The sequence below is a fragment of the Neurospora tetraspora genome (genome assembly GCF_033439725.1).
Source record: "Neurospora tetraspora strain CBS 560.94 chromosome Unknown B0H65scaffold_6, whole genome shotgun sequence".
Lineage (NCBI taxonomy): Eukaryota > Fungi > Ascomycota > Sordariomycetes > Sordariales > Sordariaceae > Neurospora > Neurospora tetraspora.
Window position 1 is genome coordinate 1,478,389 of NW_026944388.1, and position 19,911 is coordinate 1,498,299.

Here is a 19,911-nt window from a genome sequence, read left to right on the forward strand (position 1 = left end):
GACAACATCTGAATCATTCCATTCAGACAAAGTCCATGCTGTCGTATTTCGGCGGCCAGCGGCCTCATGTTCCAGGCTCGACTGATCTTCAGTGACCCACTGTCCCCACCGATAGGGGACCCTTGCTGATCGCGTCCCTTCAGGTTCAGGCTTCTTTGTGGGTGAGACCCACTGAAAATTGGAGTCGGAATCAACCCCGCCAACAGCCAAACAGACTCGGAAAAATGAACCGAGACTGGACATCTTCACAAGCTTCGACAACTTGACCTCTCACACAGTCGGTCAGTCACCCCAAACGCAAGACTGTCTAATTATCGCCAACATGTCGGTCGATCAACACCTCCAAGCTCTCACAAAGGTTGTGGTGAACAACCTGGAGAACCAACACGATTGGACCCAGGTCAAGATACACACCCAGGACAATCTCCCTCGACCTCTCCTCTACGGACTCCCGCCAAAGCGTCTCTATGTGCACCCCGATGAGCAGATCGAGATCATCAAGGCCGAGAAGGAGTTGAACGAGCGTATCCCCCAGGAGCCTGAGCTTGAATGGGTCCTACCACTTCACCTGGCTGAGAAGTGGTCCATCAGCGACTTCGCGGCCGTCTTTGATGCCATCACAGCCATCCCTCCCGGAGGTGAATCTGTGAACGCCAACGAGGATGCTCAGTGGCAGTTGTGGAGGGGCCCGAAGCGTGGCAAGCGCATCTTGCTCGCGACCGTCCAGGATGATTCAACTGTTACGTATTACTGGATGCACAACGGCCTCGTGAAGCCCAGACAGAACTGAGAGTTACCAGGCACAACAAAGTTCTACATCCGTCAGTGTAATGCGGTGGTGTCTGTCTGTGGAAGTACTTGTAGATGGCTAGGCTATCTGATCTGCTCCGGATACTCTACCCATGCGTATGACATCTACGGCCCGCAGAGAACATGCCTCCCTATCAAGGCGTGAAGATCACCTTCTGTACCTTCATGTTATCAAAGAGATCATATCCCTCGACAGCCTCGGCAAGGGGCATGATCTTGTCGTACATGAAGCTATATGCGACAGCTGGTCAGCATTTTGTATCAACATTTGTACGAAGCACATAGAGCGGGACTTACCTAAACTTGTGCTGGTTCCTAGCCATCACCTCCAACGCTTCCGGGAAGATGGACCGTACCGGGCACCGGCCCATCTGTACTCTCAGATTTTTGCTGTCACCGGATTAGCCAATCCATCCTCCATCATATCAGGATACAAAACGGGGAAAAACTCACTTATACCCATCATCACCCGTCCACGGCAAATCATAATGTCCCTGGACACCAATACTGCTAATCACCCCAAACGGCCTCAAAAGCTCATACGCCGTCTTAAGCGCCGACCTGTTGCCCACCACCTCAACCACCGCATCCGCGCCCCTCCCCTCCGTCACCTCCTTGACCCTCTTCACCATCCCATCCATGCCCAACCCACCCTTCTCAACGTCCGCAAAGTTCAACGGCTCCGCCCCCAACTCCTTTGCCAACGCCAACCTGCTCTCCACACAATCCACAGCAAACAGATGCTTAGGCTTATACTCCAACGCGCTCACAACCGCACACAGTCCCACGGGTCCACAACCCACCACCACCACCGTCGCCTCTTGGGGGTTCAAACCATGCATCAACCCAAACGCATTCTTGGCCCCAAAATACCCCGTGGGGAAAATATCCGCCATCAACACCAGCGCCCTCTCATCTTCGATTTCGGGGGGCGCCACGACCGCGGTCCCGTCGGCGAGGGGGATGCGGACGTACTCGGCTTGGCCGCCGTCGAGCCCGGGGGACCCGAACAACAGGGAAGAAGCGCAGCGGGATGAGAAGCCGTGGAGGCAGTAGAAGCAGGTGCCGCAGGAGATGGTGAAGGGGGCGACGACCTTGTCGCCTACTTTGATGGTGGTGACGGCGGAGCCGACGAGGTGGGCGACGCCGGTGAATTCGTGGCCCATGATGAAACCTGGGGTTGAGGACTCGCGGCCGCGGTAGGTGTGGAGTTCACTTTTGGGGGGTTTGTTTAGCTTTATGCCGGGAGGTTGTTAAATGGGGGTGTGGAAGTAGGTTGGTAGGTTGGTAGGTGGTAGGGTACGTGATGATGGGGTGTAGAGGAGTAGAGGTAGCTTGATTATACTGAGGCTTTATAAAAATGGAAAGAATAAAAGTAAAAGACCTACGAGCCACACAAAGCAGTCATCTGCACCTTGACAATGATGTCCCTGGGGTCTTGTACTGCTCATGTATAATACACTCTCGTCAGCTAACCTCACAACACAAAGACTCCTATGATGATTGATGTAGATGGTGGTTTGAGTTGCAGTCAGTCAGTCAGTCCCATCAACTTGAACAGAAACAACCCCCTTATGCCGACGACCAAGCTTGTGCTCGAGTTGGCAGGCAGCTCAAGTGATATACAACAAGATAACCACATCGTATGTATCCCCTTGAGTGAGTACTAGTAGAGCGTGACTGAGGAGAAAAGATAAAGAGAAAACCTACACTCAGGAATAGGCCTCTCCTGAACAGAAACCTTCTTAGGTCCCTCAAAGACCACGGCCTTCATTGTCTTCTTTGCTTCTGTCGACATTTTCCGTGTTTTTTGATTTCTTGGTATTCACAGGCCAAAATTGGTATGTTGATTTTCAGTATGCTTGTGTTTTGGTGGTGACTCCAGAAATTGTGTTGTAGAGGATAAACAATGGAGATGATGATGATGATATCTCACTGAGACTTTATACCCGCCAATATCCGATCGGCTCTATGAATGTTTAGTCCCGAGGTTAGATCTAGATATGTACACCACACCAGTGACCACAGTGACCACACCATTGACATGTACTTGGTAGACTTGGCTCCAGCGAGCGACCTCGGAGAATCGTAGAAGGCGGGGAAAATTCGGGGCTGTGAGGGCGGGGGTTGATTAGCACCGGCTTGAAGTGGAGTAGCGCGTGGCATTCAGATTTCGTCTTGTTTCGGCACCACGTAGGAGACGACGTCCAAGTTATTGATATTCAATAGGCTTAATACTAGATATATCACAAACTTCATCGCTAGCAATAAACCCGCCGCTTCCTTTTCCTATGTCAAAAGTCATGACTTCTCCAATGTCCAATGTTCCCAAAACGCCCCGTGACCGACCGTTGTATTTGTTCCCAATTGTCATTATCGTAAAAACTTCATGCGATGATGTCCCCTGATCCAAGTCAAGAACGCCAATTAGACAAAGACCACTTCAAAATTCGTTCTAGTAGTCATGTAGTCTTCCGTCTATAAACGTATTCAAAAAAGGGGAGTTGCGGTTCTACTCGTCGGCGATGGCGTCGCAAACCCCAAGCATGGTCATGCCCAGGAAAGCAAAGAATATGCTCATATTACGGTTATGGGTCAAACTCAAGCTCTCCGAAAACAGCTGCAGCGCCACGCTGGTCATGATACCCGCGGTGACAGCGAACAGGCATCCGTACGCCGTGCCGTTGATGGTGATGTTGCTGTGCTTGGCAACCTTAAACCAGAGCACTGCAACTCCGGCGCCCACTGGCTGACTGAGACCACCTAGCAGTGTGGCCCAGGCAATGGCCTTGAACCGGCTGTTCAGGGCCATGTACAGCGGCAGGGCCATGGAGAATCCCTCGGCAATGTTGTGAACGAACAGGGCCATAAAGACATTGAGTCCGAGTGAAGGGTTCACATGGTTGGTGGCGTAGGTAATGAAGCCCTCGGGGAACTTGTGCAGCGCAATGGCTATGACGGTCTGCAGGCCAATGGAGAGGAAGGCGTTCGTCGGTACATGATGGTGGTGTTGAGCCTCGATATCTTCCTCTACCGCTGAACAACAAGTGTCATCATGGTCATCTTCGTGATGATCGTGGTGTCCATCGTAGTCGGCATGATCTGCGTAACCGACAGACGAGTCTCTGGAAATTGTTCGACTCCGTACTTGGTATATGGGACCGTTGAGAGATTCCGGTACCTCGCCCGTACCCACGGAGCCTCCGGAGCGTATAACTGGGAAGGTGGCGAAACGTCCAGGCTGGTTAGAGCGTGTACCAATGTGTCTGAAGCACTCCTGCCCACAAGGATCCGTATATCCGAAACATGGGCCATCGCCATCGCAGTGAACCTTGGTGTCCTTAACAAATGATAGTACTCTGCTCGTCATCTGCCGTACGGATGGCCGTCTGCTTTGGATGCCAGTAGTGCTGCGGGCCTGCCTTCCAATGGCATGAGAATGACCAAGAGGATTAGGCCTGACTGGAGAATTCGGCTGCGCCTCGTGATCGGTTTCGGTTGGGAGGAGGGGAGTTGATTCGGTCGCATGTCCATTCGCTTCGACCATGGTTGGTGTTTCTGGAGATTCCGAGGATAGCGTCCTGACTGACTGTCCATGGGTGCGGCTCGCCCAAGGCGGCTGGTGATGATGATCATGCGCATTTGCGTGTGGGTTATGGGAATGAGAATGGTCGCACCCAACAACGTGGGAGGGTATAAATCGATGGAGGACTCGGGAGACGACCTGAATGCCGAAAAAGCCAGCGATGTAACAGCCCATGTTGATGAGGCCTGCGGTCTTCTCGTCCCGCCCGTCCTTAGTGAGGTATCGCAAAGCAGATGGAAGCAGGCTAAACAAGGCCGAAAACATCTGTACATCCAATAGTTAGCTCGCTATGTTCCTGTAATGTCGAGGAAAGCCACTAGAACCAGGTCTAAGGCATACTCACCATAACCCCGAAACTCAGACTCAACGAGCCTGATATGAAGACATTGCTCTCCTGTATACTAAACTTGCTCTTGATGTTGAAAAAGCGGATGGGGACATCGATGCAAATGATGGTTGATCCAAGCATGCATGCTAGGAATTGCTGGTCAGCTTGGATAAGGGACAATGGAAGGTGATGGATACGTACCCAAGCCGCTCACGGCGGTCATAATCCACCCTCGGGTGTCATTGTCGATCCCGGTTGTAAGCATTGTGGCAGACATTGGGTGGGAATCGGAGGTTGCCCGATTGTCGTTGGCGCCGCTCGTCTGCAGTCGGTTTCCGCAGTCTCTTCTACTCCCAGGACGGCGTGTATGGCATGGAGGGGAGACGGGGATCGATAACTCTGCTGGTCGGAGCTAGGAACAGTCGAGTAACTGTCAGGATCGTATATATATCGGTATTCGTCGAGGAGGACCAAGAAGGGGGAGTCGGCGTCAGCAGAAGTCGGATGGACGAGAGGGCGTCACCAGTTCGATAAAGATGGTGTTGGGATGGAAAAGGCGGCGAGGCAAGATCAGGCGTAGGCGGAAACTAGCAGGTCGTGTTTGAGAACCTCAACGGCCACACCCAAGCCCAGACAATGTATGACACAGGACAATCAATTGGAGCCTGCTCTTTGTCCCTGGGACGGTGGGTTTGTGTTTGGCTGAGATTGTTGATCCGGACCGGCGTTTGTAGATGGAAAACTCTATAAGAGATGGTGTGTGCTAGTATTGAGGACCTTGCTGGCTCACGGTAGCCGCCCCTGGATGGGCTGTTGGCGTTGTGAAGGTAAGCAGGTGATCAGATTGGATGGAAGAAAGTCAATCGGTCAGAATTTTTGTCAATCGCGGTAGGTACGTATGGAGTGCAGGTGTCTGGGGCGCCGAGTGCGGAGACGGGAAGCTACGCAGGGCGGATGCCGGTGGGAACTTGCAGCCTTGGAGCTGTTGTAGACTGCCGCGAGTTGATAAGTTGACAGGATCTGCTACAGCCGATGTTTGACGTCGAAGTCGATTGATTTGGAGATATCCAGGCTGAGGTTGTCAAGGCGAACAATTGCGGCTCTCGCAGGCTTTTAACAAGGACCGTCCGTTCGTGCTTGATAAGAAGCAGCGAAAGGGACAAGGATCATTGAGGGGAGCACTATCTCAATGCCATCATAGGTCCCCATCTTGGCATTGTTGACAACAAATCCCCACTTTGTTTCTCTTTTTATCCATTGTGAGTCTCAACAATTCGGCTTTCTAATAGGTGCTATTTGATCTAGTATCTTCTCTAGCCTCATGTTTCCAATATCGAGAAGAGTACTGGTCCATACATACCTCTACCAAACTATGATCCGTCGGAACGGTTGGCAAAATGGTCCATGTCAGGCACCATCACAAGTTATACCTCCAAGGGACTGGACAGCATTTGATCTCCATGTCTCTGCCTACCAGATGAAGAACCCGTTCACATAACGGCAAGTCCATGTGTTTGTGATGTGGTACCGTACAGTGTAGTGGTTGCCCGGTGGGCACCGAGGGCACGTGGGGTAAACGTTGGCCTCCCCACTCTCGTCGCCGTGTCACCAACCGGGGCCCGGAGCCGGGGTCACTGGGTCGGGTGTCCCTTGCTGCCCGAGATACCGCGGGAGCGCGAGTCGCAAAGTGGCGGGTCGCGGATCGTGGGAAATTTAAAAGTTTAACATCGGACCTCTTCACCTTTGCAACTCCTCAGTCCGAATCCCATCACCACCTCACCCACCTCAAGCCCACGACAAGTACCTTGCGCCGCAACACGACCGCAAGCAGGCCCATCGAGTCTACCTAGGAGGAGACCCCACGAGAGCTATTCACCATGTCGAAAGCTACCCTCGCCGTTATTGCCGCCGTGAGCGCCGCCGGTGGTGCCGCGGCCACCGCCGCCATGTTCTCCCTCAAAAGCGACAAGAAGGTCGACACCACCTCGCTGAACGCCCCCGTCCCCGTTGCCCCTCCTAAGCCGGGCCCGGTTCCTGCCAGCCAGGTCTTCAGCGGTGACAAGATCGTCGACCCCTCCGCCTTCTTCGAGTACGGCTTCCCGGGCCCCGTCGCCGACCTCGCGACCCGCCAAGGCTTCGTGTCCTCGTACGACCGCCGCACCAAGAACCCGCACTGGACGGTCGAGCACATCACGCCCGAGTCGCTATCCATGTCCAACGGCGACCGCAAGAAGTCGACCTTCGTCGAGGACGACGCGATCCCCGAAAAGTTCCGCGGCAAGCTCAAGGACTACTACCGCTCCGGCTTCGATCGCGGGCACCAGGTTCCCGCCGCCGACTGCAAGTGGTCGCAGGCCGCTATGGACGACACCTTTTACCTGTCCAACATGTGCCCGCAAGTCGGCGAGGGTTTCAACCGCGACTACTGGGCGCACTTTGAGGATTTCTGCCGTCGCTTGACGAAGCAGTACCCTTCCGTCCGCATCGTCACGGGTCCCCTGTACCTGCCCAAGCGCGACCCCCAAGATAACAAGTGGTACGTCAAGTACGAGATGATCGGCCAGCCGCCCAACGTGGCGGTGCCGACGCACTTTTACAAGGTCATCTTTGCCGAGGACGGCAAGAAGGGCGGAAACGTTGCGCTGGGAGCGTTTGTGCTGCCCAACGCCAAGATCCCCAACGATAAGCCGCTGCAGGACTTTGAGGTGCCCCTGGAGGCGGTCGAGAGGGCGAGCGGTCTCGAGTTTGCGCACCAGTTGCCGGTGCAGAGGCGGAAGAGGCTGTGTGCGGAGACGAACTGCTCCGTTCTGGTTAAGGACTATGCTGAGAGGCAGAAGTCTTTTGGCAAGAAGCAGTAAGGGGGGAATGCACGTAATATGGGGGAAGAGAAGGAGGGAGTTGGGTCGTAGCAAGCTCGGTGTTATTCAAGATACCCTCTTGTATATACCTCTACTTCTTTACGGGGCGGATTGGTGTTGGCTTCGAACTCGATAGATCGGATATGTTCGGGGTCGATGAGCAAGTATAGACGGGCATGTTTGTTCTTGTTGGAACCGTCGTCGGTTTGACAAAGGTTAAACAGGCCCTTCTGTACCTGTTCATCTACCCCGAACATATCCGATCTATCAAGCCAACACTAATCCGCCCGTAGCGGTGGCGGAGGTCCGGCATGCGGTTGATGATGGGGAACAGTGGAGAAGGCCGCTGTGAGGCTTTATACTTGCATATAGACGGGTTGTGCATAGCATCATACATGAGCATAGTTTAGCGTTTATAATTATACCCCATCGGGAGGGAGCAAGATCATTCACATTTTTCCTAAGCTACAGTGATATAAGCGTACAACTTCATAACATTGGAAAGGAGGAAAACATTGTGATGCACTTGGGACATCGGAAAGTCAGTGAACCCAGCAAGACCATATTTATCGCTATCAGCCTTGGATAACCAGGTAGCCTTATCATTACATCTACTCTCATGCCTTTGAATATTTCCCTTTTCCTATAGCTTCCTTCTTATGTCCCTTCAAGACACTCGCCACCCATGTTCTCCCAGCACATCCACCGCCCGTCATGTCCTCAGCAGCGCTAGATTGACCAAGACCATCGACCTGAATAACACAGCTGATAAAAGCCAAGTATTTCTAAAGCCAAGTATTTCTAAAGCCAAGTATTTCTAAAGCAAAATATGTCTCCTCCACAACCTCCTCCACAATCTCCCATTATCTTATGCGCGTATAATTGCCCTTGCTCTGCTCCATCCTCAGACTCTCTTCCTGACTAGGCAGCGGCGCACGTCTCCTGCCCGACGAGTCATACTGGTCGTTTCCACCATCAGGGTGAGTCACTCCTCCCGGGATCACAGCACCAGGAATCGGCGGCGGAGGCGCGAACCCAGGAGGGGGCATAGGGAAGCCCGCCGCGCCTGGGGGCGGAATGAGGCCAGGAGGCAGGATGCCGGGAGGGGGCATCGGTCCACCGCCAGCACCCGGCGGCGGCGGCGGTTGGATACCGGCCTTCTTCATCATCTCCGCGATCGCGCTGAAGTCGGGCGGGTTCTTCAGGTCCATGCCGGGAAGGGGCGGCGGGACGACACCAGCGGGTAGACCGGGCATGCCGGGGATAGGGAAGGGGAGAGGAGGCGGCACGCCGCCGGCACCGCCGACGCCGGGGATGACGGGTGGTGGCGGGATAAGGCCGCCGCCGCCAGGGCCAGAGCCAGGAACCTGCTGGAGAGGAAGGCCGGGGATGCTGGGGAAGGAAAGGCCGGGCATCATTCCGCCGCCGGCGCCGGGCTGCCCCTTGATGGGCATCTTCTGGTCCACCAGGCCGTCCATCTCGTCCTCCAGCTCCTGCTCCTCTTCGACTTGCCGCATGTGACGGCCGCCGCGGCGGTCCCAGGTGCCTTGGGCTTCGGCTGCTGCTTCGCCGATGTGATAGCGGTCGTTGAAGGACTCGGGTGCTTCGCCCGGTCTTGCGCGGGACCAGAAACGGGTGATGCGATCGTTGGATCCCGAGGCGAGGATGTGGCCGAGCGGGTGCCAGTCGAGCGACCAGATGGCGAAGTCGTGGGCGTAGGGGATCTTGTGGGCTGGGTAGATGGGTTGGGCAGGTGCGGAGGAAGGGTCGGCGCTGTCGTAAACTGCCGGAATCGGCATGACCGAGCCGTCGGGTGCAGTGTTCGGCTCGTCCAGTAGGTAGTGGAATAGCGAGCCGTCTGAGCCGCCGGTGCTTAGGAGATTGGAGTGGACTGGGTGCCACGTCAATGTCGAAATGTCCTTTTCGTGGCCCCTGAGGAGGGCGATGTCTCGCATCATTCGAAGGTCGAACACGCGAGCTGTCTGATCTCTGGCTGATGTTGCCAGACAGTTTCCTTGCACTCTCTCGAAGAGGGTTTTGGTGATGGTGTTCTTGTGCCCATGAAGCGTGGTCAGGCATCTACCTGTCCTGGGATCCCACAGCTTGACCAAATGATCTTTCGAACCAGAGACGATCAGGCCTCTGCTGGGATGCCAGTCGCAACTCTTGGCGTCCCAACCATGCCCAGTCAAGGTCATATCCGTTGAGCCGCCAGCAAAATCGAAAACTTTGAGTGTCTGATCATCTGAAGCCGTGACGAATTTGGTGTCGTTGGGGCTGAAGGCAAGGTCACGGATGGGGTCTGTATGGCCCCTGATGCTCTCGACATTGTTGAAGTTTGGCTGCCAATACTTGATGATACCGTCGTGATCCGCAGAAACGAGCCAGTCGTCACTGTGTGAATATACTAGAGCACGAATGGCAGAATCGTGGGCCTGCATGATCGTTTCGAAATTGAATCCTGTGCCGTTCCAGAGCGTAAACTCTCCACTGCTACTGGCAGTCAACAACCTTCGTCCTTCTGGGGTCCATCGTACAACATTAATAGGGTGCTTGATTTTGTTCAGGGAAGAGTGAAGATGCCGCGATGGTACGGAGTCTGCTGGGCTGGTGACTCGGGCGTATGGTGGCAGCATCTATGTCAGGTATTAGCATGCATCCGGTGGTTTCGTGGTTCGCATTTGTCCTCACATCAACGATATAACTCGGGCTGGGCCTTTCAACTTCACCAGCATATGATCCCCGGTATCTTGGTTGCCTGTGGCGCATGTAGTGAACTACTGAAGCACCATAGTCGGTGACGGGGCCTGAGTCTGGGGTCAGTTTCTTCATTGTCGAACGGCGTGTGAAAGACAGGTGCTATCGAGCTAGATGAGGGAAAGGATGCCACGGGGGCAGCCGGAGATGGTGATGTGAGATGATGGCGGTGGTGATTAGGAACGGGTGAACGAGAGGTGAGAATAAAATGAGTGTCAACGAGGTTGAGTGTATTGTCGTCGGTGATGTCCAGGCCATGGTCGGCAACAAAAGCTACGCCATTACGGAGCAAACGGATAACTGTTGTCACCTGGGACGCTATCGTGATTGATAGACAGAGCATTGTGATGAATGAGGCCTGGCCAACATGCGCTGTGTACATGGTATATTCACTAGAGGTAGAGTTTGGTTATGTCCGAAGCATGAACTTACGTCTGCCTCTATTTCGGGGTGGAAGGCCGTCGTGGCCTCCTCCCCCTCCATAGCCCTTGTCATGATCTCCCCTGGGCTCGTATGACATGATAATCAATCGACTGAATTCTGATGCTGACGCGCTTGGTGGTCGCGTTTGAGATGATGGCTTGTATCTCCTAAGCGCGTGTAATTCTCAGAACTTTTGTGAGGTTATCTAGATGTACATTAGCTGCATGCTCCACCCTGAACTTTCAAGGACGGAGAGACTCACTTCACTTGAAGCGCGGCTTCCTTCTTTGTTGGAGTTGTGTTAGTGGTTTGGTTGAACAGGCCGTGTGGTGAACCAGTCAGTGTTGAATGGAAGTCGGTAGGTGGTCCGTGCCCTTGGTGGTTTCGTTCAGGAATGACAGTGCATCAAACGCGGCCGGCATAGCGCACGGGCCAACCCTTCCGCTTGAGTCCACAGCGCCTGCCTCCAACGCAAGGCCCGGCGGGCGTGCGATCAGTGGGGCTGAATGTTTGGACCGCCCGTATTGAGATGTTCCCGTCTCAACCACAGCAGGGACACTTCAGGTCAGCACTGAATAACAGTTGTCTATCCGAGTTCACATTACGAAGTGTCAATGCTTCTGGGCATTGGATGAGCGATGTTTACCTTACCGTGGAGGTAGGTATACACAAGAGTTCCGATATCCACAAAGAAACCCTTCCCAGGTCCTGTTCTTCGTCGGTTAGTACAATAACAGACAGATATGATGGCACCGTGGGTGATCCTCTGCGAGTAGGTGCCTTGAGCCTATTCTCCTCACTTCAGAAGTTTAGTTTTTACCTCGTGGATTACATGTGTGGCTACTCGTCAGGTCTAGAAGCGACTCTGACCCTTTCCGCCAGGAAAGGGTTAGGGGGTTCAATTAGCAAAAATCAGGGCGATTAGCAAAAAAATTTAGATACTTACTCTACTACCCAAATGACTAGCAAATGGAGGTACTACTGTATTGTTATATAATTGTATGTAAGTTAGAAAGTTAGCTTTTTCAATTCTAATTACCGTATTGTATCGCCACATTTTCGTATAGTGTTTTGAGACTAAAATATCGTGATTCTTATTAAATATTATAATTACTCGTTATTATTATTATAATTATCGTAATTTTCGTCACTCTATTATTCCTCCTCCTCCTCTTCTCCCTCTTTATCTTCCTCTTCCTCTTCCTCCTCTTCCTCCTTATCTTCCTCCTCCTTATTAAATGAATTGAAGTAATAGAATTTGAGAGGTAAGTATAATTTTATTAATTTATTCTCTTTTTACTAGATCTTATACTTTTGTTAAATAATAGCTCGATTTATAGGGGTTGGAATTATATACGTATAAATTTACCTCCTTAATATTATTATCCTTGATTTTAATAATTTGATTGGCAGTTGGGTTAATACTAATAATAAATGTAGTAAGTACCTTCTTTACTAATATTTCCTTTTTAATATTATAAATCTAGGGAAGGGATAAGTTAATTTTTAGTAATTAATTATGAAGGAATTGTATATTATTAACTTTGTAACCTAATTATATTATAAATATTATAAGCGCTTTACTCTTTTTATCATTAAATTAATTCTAGCGTATTTTCTTAATTTCTTGATATTAAGTGAAAAGGTAATCTTTATCCTTTAATAATTCTAACGATTGTTTTATAATATTATTTTATTTAAAATGGTTCTTACTTTCTATTTTTAACTGTATTTTATTTATTTATTTATATTTTTTAGTCTTTTTTAAAATTACTAATCTATTTACGTAAAGTAATTCTTTTAACTTCTAGATTTTTCTTTTTAATCCGATCTTTTTTTAAATATAAGGAAATACAGTTATTATTGTCAATTATTAATCGAAAACGAATATTACTAATAATAATTAGATTAATTTTTATTACTATTTTATTAGATTTAGAATTAGCTTTCTTTTTGAAGGTGTTTTTAACTTCTTTCTTCTTCTTTCTTTTACTAACTTTTATACAAAATATTGCTACTAATAAAAGACTAGTTTATACTTTATCCCGCTTATATATTATATATTTAATTATTAGATTTAAGGGAGTTTTATTAAATTTTTAGTACGTTTAATACCCTTATCGATGTATATAGAATAATTTCTAATAACCAGTAAAGTAAAAGGAGGGATAATTACGTTAAACCAGTTACGTTTATTAGTTGGCTTCTTAAGAGGGGTTTTAAAACTATACGTTTTATATAAGGGGACTATAATATTGTATATTATAGGATTTGTTATAATAGTTATTATTTCTTTCTTTTTTATTATAAAAAGAGATAGTTATTTTTAATAGAGGAATATTCCTGCTAATTAGAATTATTTCTCTTATTTTTATAATTTTTATTAAGAACGATGTGCCTTCTTTTCTTAGAGATAACCATTAGGTTAATTATTAAAGTAAGAGGATTAGATAGTTTTAATAATATTATATTAGGGTTAATAGGGTAAAGGTTAGTTTGCTCCTAAGTAAATTTGATATTACTTCATTTAAATAAGTAATTACGTATATTATATAAATTATTAAGAAAGGTTAGTTTAGTATATTCAATATCTTTATATGTAATTTTCTTAAGTATATCCTTTTAATAATAGTATTTGTAAATTTGAAAGATGTTTATATTAAAAGGTTGTAAGAAGTATATGGAGTGAAGAGGAAGGAGGAAAAGAATAATGTTATTCTTATGGTAACGTTTATTAAATTTGATAGTATAGTGATTATTATAATTATTTAATAGGAATAATTGTTTCTTTTACTTATTGATAGGTATATTATGTTAATTCTAGTAATTAAATTAGTATAATGTAAGTTGGTCGTTGATATATCTTTTTAGCGATATAGATAGAATAGTATTGTTATAGAGGCAGTTATTAATGTAGTTTTTTATGATTTTGAGCTTAGAAAGGATAATAAATAGGGGAATAATTCGCCCAGCTGCTAATATATACTTAATAACGGTAATAAGCTTCCTAGTATTTAGGTTAGCGATTTAGATAATTGGGACTCTAATATAAATTTAGATTATATATAATTTAGTAAGATAGCCGATTTTATAATTAGATTCGTCCTTATTCTATTAATTATTTAGTATAATATTGTAATTTATAATATAATTATAACATTATTCGAAAACTTCTTTAATAGTTGTTTTAGATTGTGTTGCCTTTTTTATTTAAGTAAGGAATTTGGTGCGGGTTGTTTTGAATTCGTTGTAATAGTCTATATAATTTTTACTTTATTATCAGTTTACGTTATTGGGTTTTTTATTTATTTGTAAGATTTATTATATTGCTTTTTAAAGTTCGTAATTCGTTACTTCTATTCTTATATGAACGTTAGCTATTATTAATTGCAATTAACGTTAATTAAAGATCAAAAAGGTTGATTAATTAATGGAGAGACATATATTAATTTAAGTTAGTATAATAAGGTTTTTCTTTTTTATTAACTTTTGGTTAAAGTTACCGTTTTATAACCGTGGTAGTGCGTTGTTTATGTGGCTTCGTATTATATAATATAGTATGTTGTATACGGTGGCGGTAGTTTGGATATTTTTAAATTAATTTCGAATATATACGTTAGCGGCGAATTCAATTACTTTATTGACGTCCTTTTTGGGAATGCCTTTATTATAAAGTTTATGTTTAGTTTTCTTAACCATTTTTGGCGGTAGTATTGTATAGAGTTAGTTCGATTTAGTAGTTGGTTAGAATAAAGAGTCGATATTAAAATTAAAGAATAGAATAGAATGTGACTGCGATTAGTATATAGTATATATATTCGATATATAGTAATTTTGAAAAGTACGTACATTTTATTTATATATTAGAAGATCTTAAAACGCTACAGTTCTATTGTACTTTTATTTATATTATTAAAATAAGAGATATGAAAAAAATTAAATTATTATTAGATAAAGCAAAGAGAAGCGTATAATTTAGCATGTTTATATCTTAGATGTATGTATTGTGTGGTTAGAAATTAATATATAAATACCTTTACCTTGTTTAGTAATATATAGTTATACTGAGCTACCTTCATTTATTAGTAAATTTGTAAGTAGGTAATATATACTAAAATTTTGCTAATCGCCCTGATTTTTGCTAATTGAACCCCCTGACCCCATACTGTCGCATAGGGTTAGAGACGTTTCTAGTGCTGACGAGTACTGGCTGTCTCGCCAATTTATACAATGGATTATGGATGTTCATGAGGTCCGTGACCTCCAAAATTGGTAGCGCATCATCCCGGCCCTTGTGCTTTCACATGCGTCGAGGAAGCTTCGAACCTTCAATTTTTAGGGCTCCGTCCGTGGACTCCCTTCCGGCTCCCATCATTCCAACTCTCAAGTGGAAGGGACATCTTGAGTTACATTCGCGTCCCACTTCTTCAAGTGAGGATGCCCGAACAGGGGTCCATTGCATGGAACTTGAAATCTCGGAGCGTGGAGCTAGAACGACATCGACGGAGATTTTGTCTTGGGTCGTCGCTTCTGCTCGGGAGCCGAGAGTTAGAGTTCGAAGAGGTTGTACAACATGAGCTCCATTCAGCCAAGATAGCGGTAACCGTTGATATACGGAACCGGAACCCCTTTTTGGTCTTTGAGATAACACGAAGGAACGAAGCTCCATTTCTCCTTTATTTCGGGTTCTCTACTGAATTAACTGGAGGCCTTCTCGGATGGTCCAGTTACAACGCCCGGCCACCAATTTCGCGTGCTGCTATAGCTATCTCTGTGTACGCTACAAAGCTTCCAAGACCACACTCTAGCTGCCCTTCTTGTCTCTTGTACAACCTCAACCAACGGATTCATTCCACAGACTCCGTCCAAAAAGGTCCCCTTGCATAATATCATCATACCCTCGGCCTCCACCGTGTCATTCCGAGGCTTTGACCGTTCAGAAAAACTTGATGTTCGGGGCAGGGTCCGGCGGCGTGCCCCAACCAACATTGACAGTGACCCGTAGCTAAACTACGAGCAAGCGCCCAACCCGGCTCGGCTTGACCCGGAGATACACCCTTGACCCTTGCCACCTTCACACTGTTTCATGAATATACATCAACAACACCCCCCGTCCTCCTCTCACGATTTAACTCTCGAGAAACATAAAAAGGCATTTTTCACAAAGTCACCAGCTACTTCATCCCTTGCCGGCCTATGCTTGCAAGATGAGTAGTCCAACGGCCACGACGACGGGGCTTGACCCCGCTGTCCAAAACGACAACGTCATCCGTCGGGCTCATGGTCCAGAAAATGGCAACACTCCTAATAACAATAACAAGGCCAATGGCTCTGTTGACAGTGATAACGACACCAGGAAACAAGTGAAAAAGGCAATTCGGAGTAAATACCGCCATGTCGAGGCCGTTCACTCTCAGTCAAGGCCATCCTGTCTCAGCCATGACACAACTGAGAGCCCCAGCTTCCTGGGGTTCCGCAACCTGATGGTCATTGTTTTGGGTAAACATTGAGAACCTTGCTCCTTTTTATAGTTGAGACAGACATGTTGGCTAACGATATTTTCAGTTGTCGGTAACCTTCGTTTGATCATTGAGAACATTCAAAAGGTTGGCCATCTCCTACCTCACTTCGACCGGTCTGGCCTATCTGTTCTTTAAGAATCGGGATAGCTAACAACCCTTAACAGTACGGCGTCCTGATATGCATTGGCTGCCATGACTTCCGCAAATCCGACATCAACCTCGGCCTGCTTCTGTACTTCCTGATCCCCTGCCACCTCTTCATCGCCTACATCATCGAGCACTACGCCGCCGTCCAAGCCCGTGCCGAGCGCAATGTGGCCGCCTCCGAGCAAAACGGAAAGGAGCACCATCACCAAGACGGCACCAGCAGCCCAACCGAAGAACAGCACCGCAAATTCCAATCCACCTGGAAACTAGTCCGCCTCCTCCACGCCATCAACGTAACCACCGCCCTCGCCCTAACCTCGTACGTGGTCTACTACCACATCCACCACCCTTTGATCGGCACCCTAACGGAGGTGCACGCCATCGTGGTCTGGCTCAAGACGGCCTCGTACGCCTTCACCAACCGCGACCTGCGGCACGCGTACCTGCACCCTGCTCGCGGAGAGCTCGACGCCCTGCCGGAACTGTACGCGCAGTGTCCCTATCCGGAGAACATCACCATGGGCAACCTCTGCTACTTCTGGTGGGCTCCCACGCTGGTCTACCAGCCCGTGTACCCGCGCACTTCGAAAATCCGGTGGTCGTTCGTGGCCAAGCGGTGTGGAGAGGTAGTCTGTCTCAGCGTGTTCATCTGGTTCACGTCGGCGCAGTACGCGACGCCCGTGCTGCGTAACTCGCTGGACAAGATCGCCTCGCTCGATATTCCGAGCATTGTCGAGCGCCTGCTGAAGCTGTCGACCATTTCCTTGATCATCTGGCTGGCGGGGTTCTTTGCGCTGTTCCAGAGTTTCCTGAACGCGCTGGCTGAGGTGACGAGGTTTGCGGACCGCTCGTTTTACGACGAGTGGTGGAATAGCGAGAGTCTGGGCGTGTACTGGCGCACGTGGAACAAGCCGGTTTATCAGTACTTCAAGCGCCATGTGTACTCGCCGATGCGGTCGAGGGGGTGGAGTAATGGGACGGCGAGTTTGGCGGTGTTCTTTTTGTCAGCGGTGCTGCATGAGTTGTTGGTTGGTGTGCCTACGCATAACCTTATTGGTATGTCCCTTTTTTCCCCTTTCTTCTTCTTTCCCACTTCACAGACAAGCTGTATAAGACGAATTGTCTCTAATAACACAAATTACAGGCGTCGCTTTCCTCGGCATGTTCCTCCAGTTGCCGCTCATCGCGCTCACCAAGCCCTTGGAGAAGAAGACGTCTCCCAACGGCAAGCTGCTGGGTAACACAATCTTCTGGGTTTCCTTTACCATCTTTGGTCAACCGTTTGCCGCCCTCATGTACTTTTACGCGTGGCAGGCCAAGTATGGGAGTGTGAGCAAGATGGCTACTATGCAGCAGCTTGTCCAGCAAGGGCAGGGGACTTGCCCTCCCCTTGTGTAGTTGGGTGCTTCTGGATTTGTTGGATTGACGTTGGGGGAAAATATAGGCTTAATCAAAAGGACAGTGTAATGTGATGGACAGTTGTTGTTCTTGCATCTGTATGAGGTTCTTTGGTAGACCGATTGCTATAGCCACGGTGTTCGAGGGCGTTATCTCGGGGCTATGATGTTATTTTATAGCAAAGAAGGGAAAATATTACGCGGTGTCCAAATCTGGGCCTAGCACAGGCTTCCTTCTGGACTGGCGGAGCTGTTTGATTCTGATGAACTCTCTGGATCTATTCTTTCAACGTGTATATCAAGTAAAGAGACACCATGCGAAAAAAACAATGGCAGACCATAGTCTGGCTCCCTTTGAAGAGCACCACCCCTACACCAGATGCCCAAATCAGGGGACAAACGGAATCTTGGTCCCCACCCTCCTCCGATAATCCACATACTCTTGCCCAAAGAACTTGACCAAAAACTCCTCCTCATGTTTGATCCTCGAGCTAAAGAACTTCCACAACACCGCCGCGTAGGCCACAAAGCTAACGACGTTGCCCATAGCCATCTGCGTCCCCAACGCCCACCAAAAGAAGCCAAAGTAGCTCGGGTGCCTAAACTTCCCATATATCCCCGACGTCACCAGCACGTGCGCCGAGCTCCGCTGGCGCTGCACCAAGTGGTTGAAGCTCGGTCCCGCCTGCACCATGGCCACGCTGCGCACCACCTGGCCGATCGCCGTCAGGGCCAGACCGAGCAGACACAGCAGCGCACCGGTGCCGAACGGCGCCCACGCGCGGTTCGGCCAGAAGGTATTGGTCAGCAGACACTCGAGCGTCGCGACGCCGTGCGCGATGGCGTAGCCGGGCCAGTTGGCCGTGAGCAGGAAGGACTTGACGTCGGCGGCGCGCGTGTTATAGGCGGCTGTGGTCCAGAACTCGAGGAAGTGGAAGGTTGCGAGGGCGGCGAGGAAGAAGGGCAGGCGCCAGAGCGGGCTGGACGTGTAGAGAAGGGTGGCGCCGGTTGCGCCGACTCCGATGGTGACGGCGATGCCGAGGCAGAAGGAGCGCGTGGCGATGCCGGCTAGGGACTTGGGTTGGTAGGGGAAGTAGACTCGGTCGTTGACGAGGTTGGAGTTGGAGTTCGCGCTGGTTGGGCTGTCCATTGGGAGGGAGAGGTCAGCTTCTGAAGGCTCTTGAATAGCGGAATCGGTAGCGGCGGTGATGTTGATGTGGGTGGTTTGTCCGCGCGAATGCCGTCGGTTGTGGGCGGATGGACCGTCACTACGACCAGTAGCCAAGGGCGCCGACGACGAAGGGCTTGACGGGATTCCAGACATGGTAGACTAATCTGGTGATGTGGTGCAAAGGAGGGGGCAGAATGGGCAAGACGGCATGGCGACAGAGAAGTGGGAGGTAGCGAAGATACATATCATATGCTGGCGCCCGGGGACGGCAACGCCGCAACAGAGAACAATGGCAAGAAAACGAAACAATAGCATTTAGGGGAGACTTACCCATCTTGCGACCACTGCCGCACGTTGGATGAGGTTTCCATTCTTTCTGACGCCAGTCAATTGCAGGCTGCCGGGTGCGGAAGAGCTGAAGGTACGTATTCGTCGAGGTCGGGATGCGGTCGAGAAAACGATTCGCGATTCGGTCAAGGTTGAGGTGTTTGTAGTCGTAGATATTGTTGTTGCGCCCCCACCATTTCCTTTCGCATTGTCGTCTGACACGCCAACAGATTGCCCTCCCTTGCCTCAAAGGCCGAACAGCAACACAGAAAACAAAGTGGTGATGTTGGGTCGAGGATGCAGAGGTGGAATAATATCAGTAACAAATACCTATCAGGACCTCGGTGCAATTTGTCGGCCCCGGATGTTGTGCCCCGCCTTGAACCCGCTAACAGCGCTGCGTACAGGGGCCGGGGTGCTGTGAGCGTTATGACGCAACCTGGGTGCCCCTAGAACCCCGTATCGTCCGTGTTCCTGATCGCCATGTCCAGAAAAGGGGTGAAGTGGTCGGGTGGGTTCCATTCAATGAAAACATGCCGTTCCCTCCCGGAGCCGTCTTCACCTCAGCTCAACATTAGGCTCGGT

General features: G+C 49.1%; 7 protein-coding genes across 7 annotated transcripts; 3 read left to right on the forward strand and 4 right to left on the reverse strand.

The window, feature by feature from the left end:
* The first annotated feature begins 113 nt into the window (after positions 1–113).
* Positions 114–928, forward strand: B0H65DRAFT_257708 (tRNA-splicing endonuclease subunit Sen15). The gene has a single exon (XM_062822576.1). It carries the CDS (start codon positions 323–325, stop codon positions 788–790), a length of 468 nt encoding a protein of 155 aa, XP_062679330.1. The 5' UTR covers positions 114–322; the 3' UTR covers positions 791–928.
* Positions 868–2,845, reverse strand: B0H65DRAFT_257673 (chaperonin 10-like protein). Its single transcript, XM_062822574.1, has 5 exons — positions 2,521–2,845; positions 2,199–2,253; positions 1,264–2,025; positions 1,108–1,200; positions 868–1,041 (listed from the first exon to the last, which is right to left on the reverse strand). The coding sequence occupies exons 1-5, from the start codon at positions 2,606–2,608 to the stop codon at positions 945–947; spliced, it is 1,095 nt and encodes a 364-aa protein (XP_062679331.1). The 5' UTR covers positions 2,609–2,845; the 3' UTR covers positions 868–944.
* Positions 2,846–3,195: 350 nt separating this feature from the next.
* B0H65DRAFT_257754 (Zinc/iron permease) lies at positions 3,196–5,286 on the reverse strand. Its single transcript, XM_062822577.1, has 3 exons — positions 4,926–5,286; positions 4,740–4,870; positions 3,196–4,660 (listed from the first exon to the last, which is right to left on the reverse strand). Exons 1-3 carry the CDS (start codon positions 4,999–5,001, stop codon positions 3,323–3,325), a joined length of 1,545 nt encoding a protein of 514 aa, XP_062679332.1. The 5' UTR covers positions 5,002–5,286; the 3' UTR covers positions 3,196–3,322.
* A 1,048-nt stretch (positions 5,287–6,334) lies between these two features.
* On the forward strand, positions 6,335–7,723 carry B0H65DRAFT_257775 (mitochondrial nuclease). Its single transcript, XM_062822578.1, has one exon. The coding sequence runs from the start codon at positions 6,602–6,604 to the stop codon at positions 7,580–7,582; it is 981 nt and encodes a 326-aa protein (XP_062679333.1). The 5' UTR covers positions 6,335–6,601; the 3' UTR covers positions 7,583–7,723.
* A 722-nt stretch (positions 7,724–8,445) lies between these two features.
* Positions 8,446–10,414, reverse strand: B0H65DRAFT_431176 (polyadenylation factor subunit 2; the record flags this gene model as incomplete). The annotated part of the gene is made up of 2 exons (XM_062824929.1): positions 8,446–10,218; positions 10,274–10,414. 2 exons carry the CDS (start codon positions 10,412–10,414, stop codon positions 8,446–8,448), a joined length of 1,914 nt encoding a protein of 637 aa, XP_062679334.1.
* Positions 10,415–15,809: 5,395 nt separating this feature from the next.
* Positions 15,810–18,046, forward strand: B0H65DRAFT_257804 (MBOAT, membrane-bound O-acyltransferase family-domain-containing protein). The gene is made up of 4 exons (XM_062822580.1): positions 15,810–16,261; positions 16,328–16,368; positions 16,449–17,487; positions 17,576–18,046. Exons 1-4 carry the CDS (start codon positions 15,970–15,972, stop codon positions 17,827–17,829), a joined length of 1,626 nt encoding a protein of 541 aa, XP_062679335.1. The 5' UTR covers positions 15,810–15,969; the 3' UTR covers positions 17,830–18,046.
* Position 18,047: 1 nt separating this feature from the next.
* B0H65DRAFT_257799 (Isoprenylcysteine carboxyl methyltransferase family-domain-containing protein) lies at positions 18,048–19,255 on the reverse strand. Its single transcript, XM_062822579.1, has one exon. It carries the CDS (start codon positions 19,150–19,152, stop codon positions 18,217–18,219), a length of 936 nt encoding a protein of 311 aa, XP_062679336.1. The 5' UTR covers positions 19,153–19,255; the 3' UTR covers positions 18,048–18,216.
* Positions 19,256–19,911: the final 656 nt, after the last annotated feature.

Excerpts from the sequence above, each read along its gene's own strand:
- B0H65DRAFT_257708 (XM_062822576.1), top strand. The coding sequence starts at position 323 with ATGTCGGTCGATCAACACCTCCAAGCTCTCACAAAGGTTGTGGTGAAC.
- B0H65DRAFT_257673 (XM_062822574.1), bottom strand. The coding sequence starts at position 2,608 with ATGTCGACAGAAGCAAAGAAGACAATGAAGGCCGTGGTCTTTGAGGGA. Across the intron at positions 2,026-2,198 it reads ATGACTGCTTTGTGTGGCTC|TGAACTCCACACCTACCGCG; the intron begins GTAGGTCTTTTA and ends ACCCCCCAAAAG. Across the intron at positions 1,042-1,107 it reads AGGAACCAGCACAAGTTTAG|CTTCATGTACGACAAGATCA; the intron begins GTAAGTCCCGCT and ends TGTCGCATATAG.
- B0H65DRAFT_257754 (XM_062822577.1), bottom strand. The coding sequence starts at position 5,001 with ATGTCTGCCACAATGCTTACAACCGGGATCGACAATGACACCCGAGGG. Across the intron at positions 4,871-4,925 it reads GACCGCCGTGAGCGGCTTGG|CATGCATGCTTGGATCAACC; the intron begins GTACGTATCCAT and ends AGCAATTCCTAG. Across the intron at positions 4,661-4,739 it reads GTCTGAGTTTCGGGGTTATG|ATGTTTTCGGCCTTGTTTAG; the intron begins GTGAGTATGCCT and ends TTGGATGTACAG.
- B0H65DRAFT_257775 (XM_062822578.1), top strand. The coding sequence starts at position 6,602 with ATGTCGAAAGCTACCCTCGCCGTTATTGCCGCCGTGAGCGCCGCCGGT.
- B0H65DRAFT_257804 (XM_062822580.1), top strand. The coding sequence starts at position 15,970 with ATGAGTAGTCCAACGGCCACGACGACGGGGCTTGACCCCGCTGTCCAA. Across the intron at positions 16,262-16,327 it reads CCTGATGGTCATTGTTTTGG|TTGTCGGTAACCTTCGTTTG; the intron begins GTAAACATTGAG and ends CGATATTTTCAG. Across the intron at positions 17,488-17,575 it reads GCCTACGCATAACCTTATTG|GCGTCGCTTTCCTCGGCATG; the intron begins GTATGTCCCTTT and ends CACAAATTACAG.
- B0H65DRAFT_257799 (XM_062822579.1), bottom strand. The coding sequence starts at position 19,152 with ATGTCTGGAATCCCGTCAAGCCCTTCGTCGTCGGCGCCCTTGGCTACT.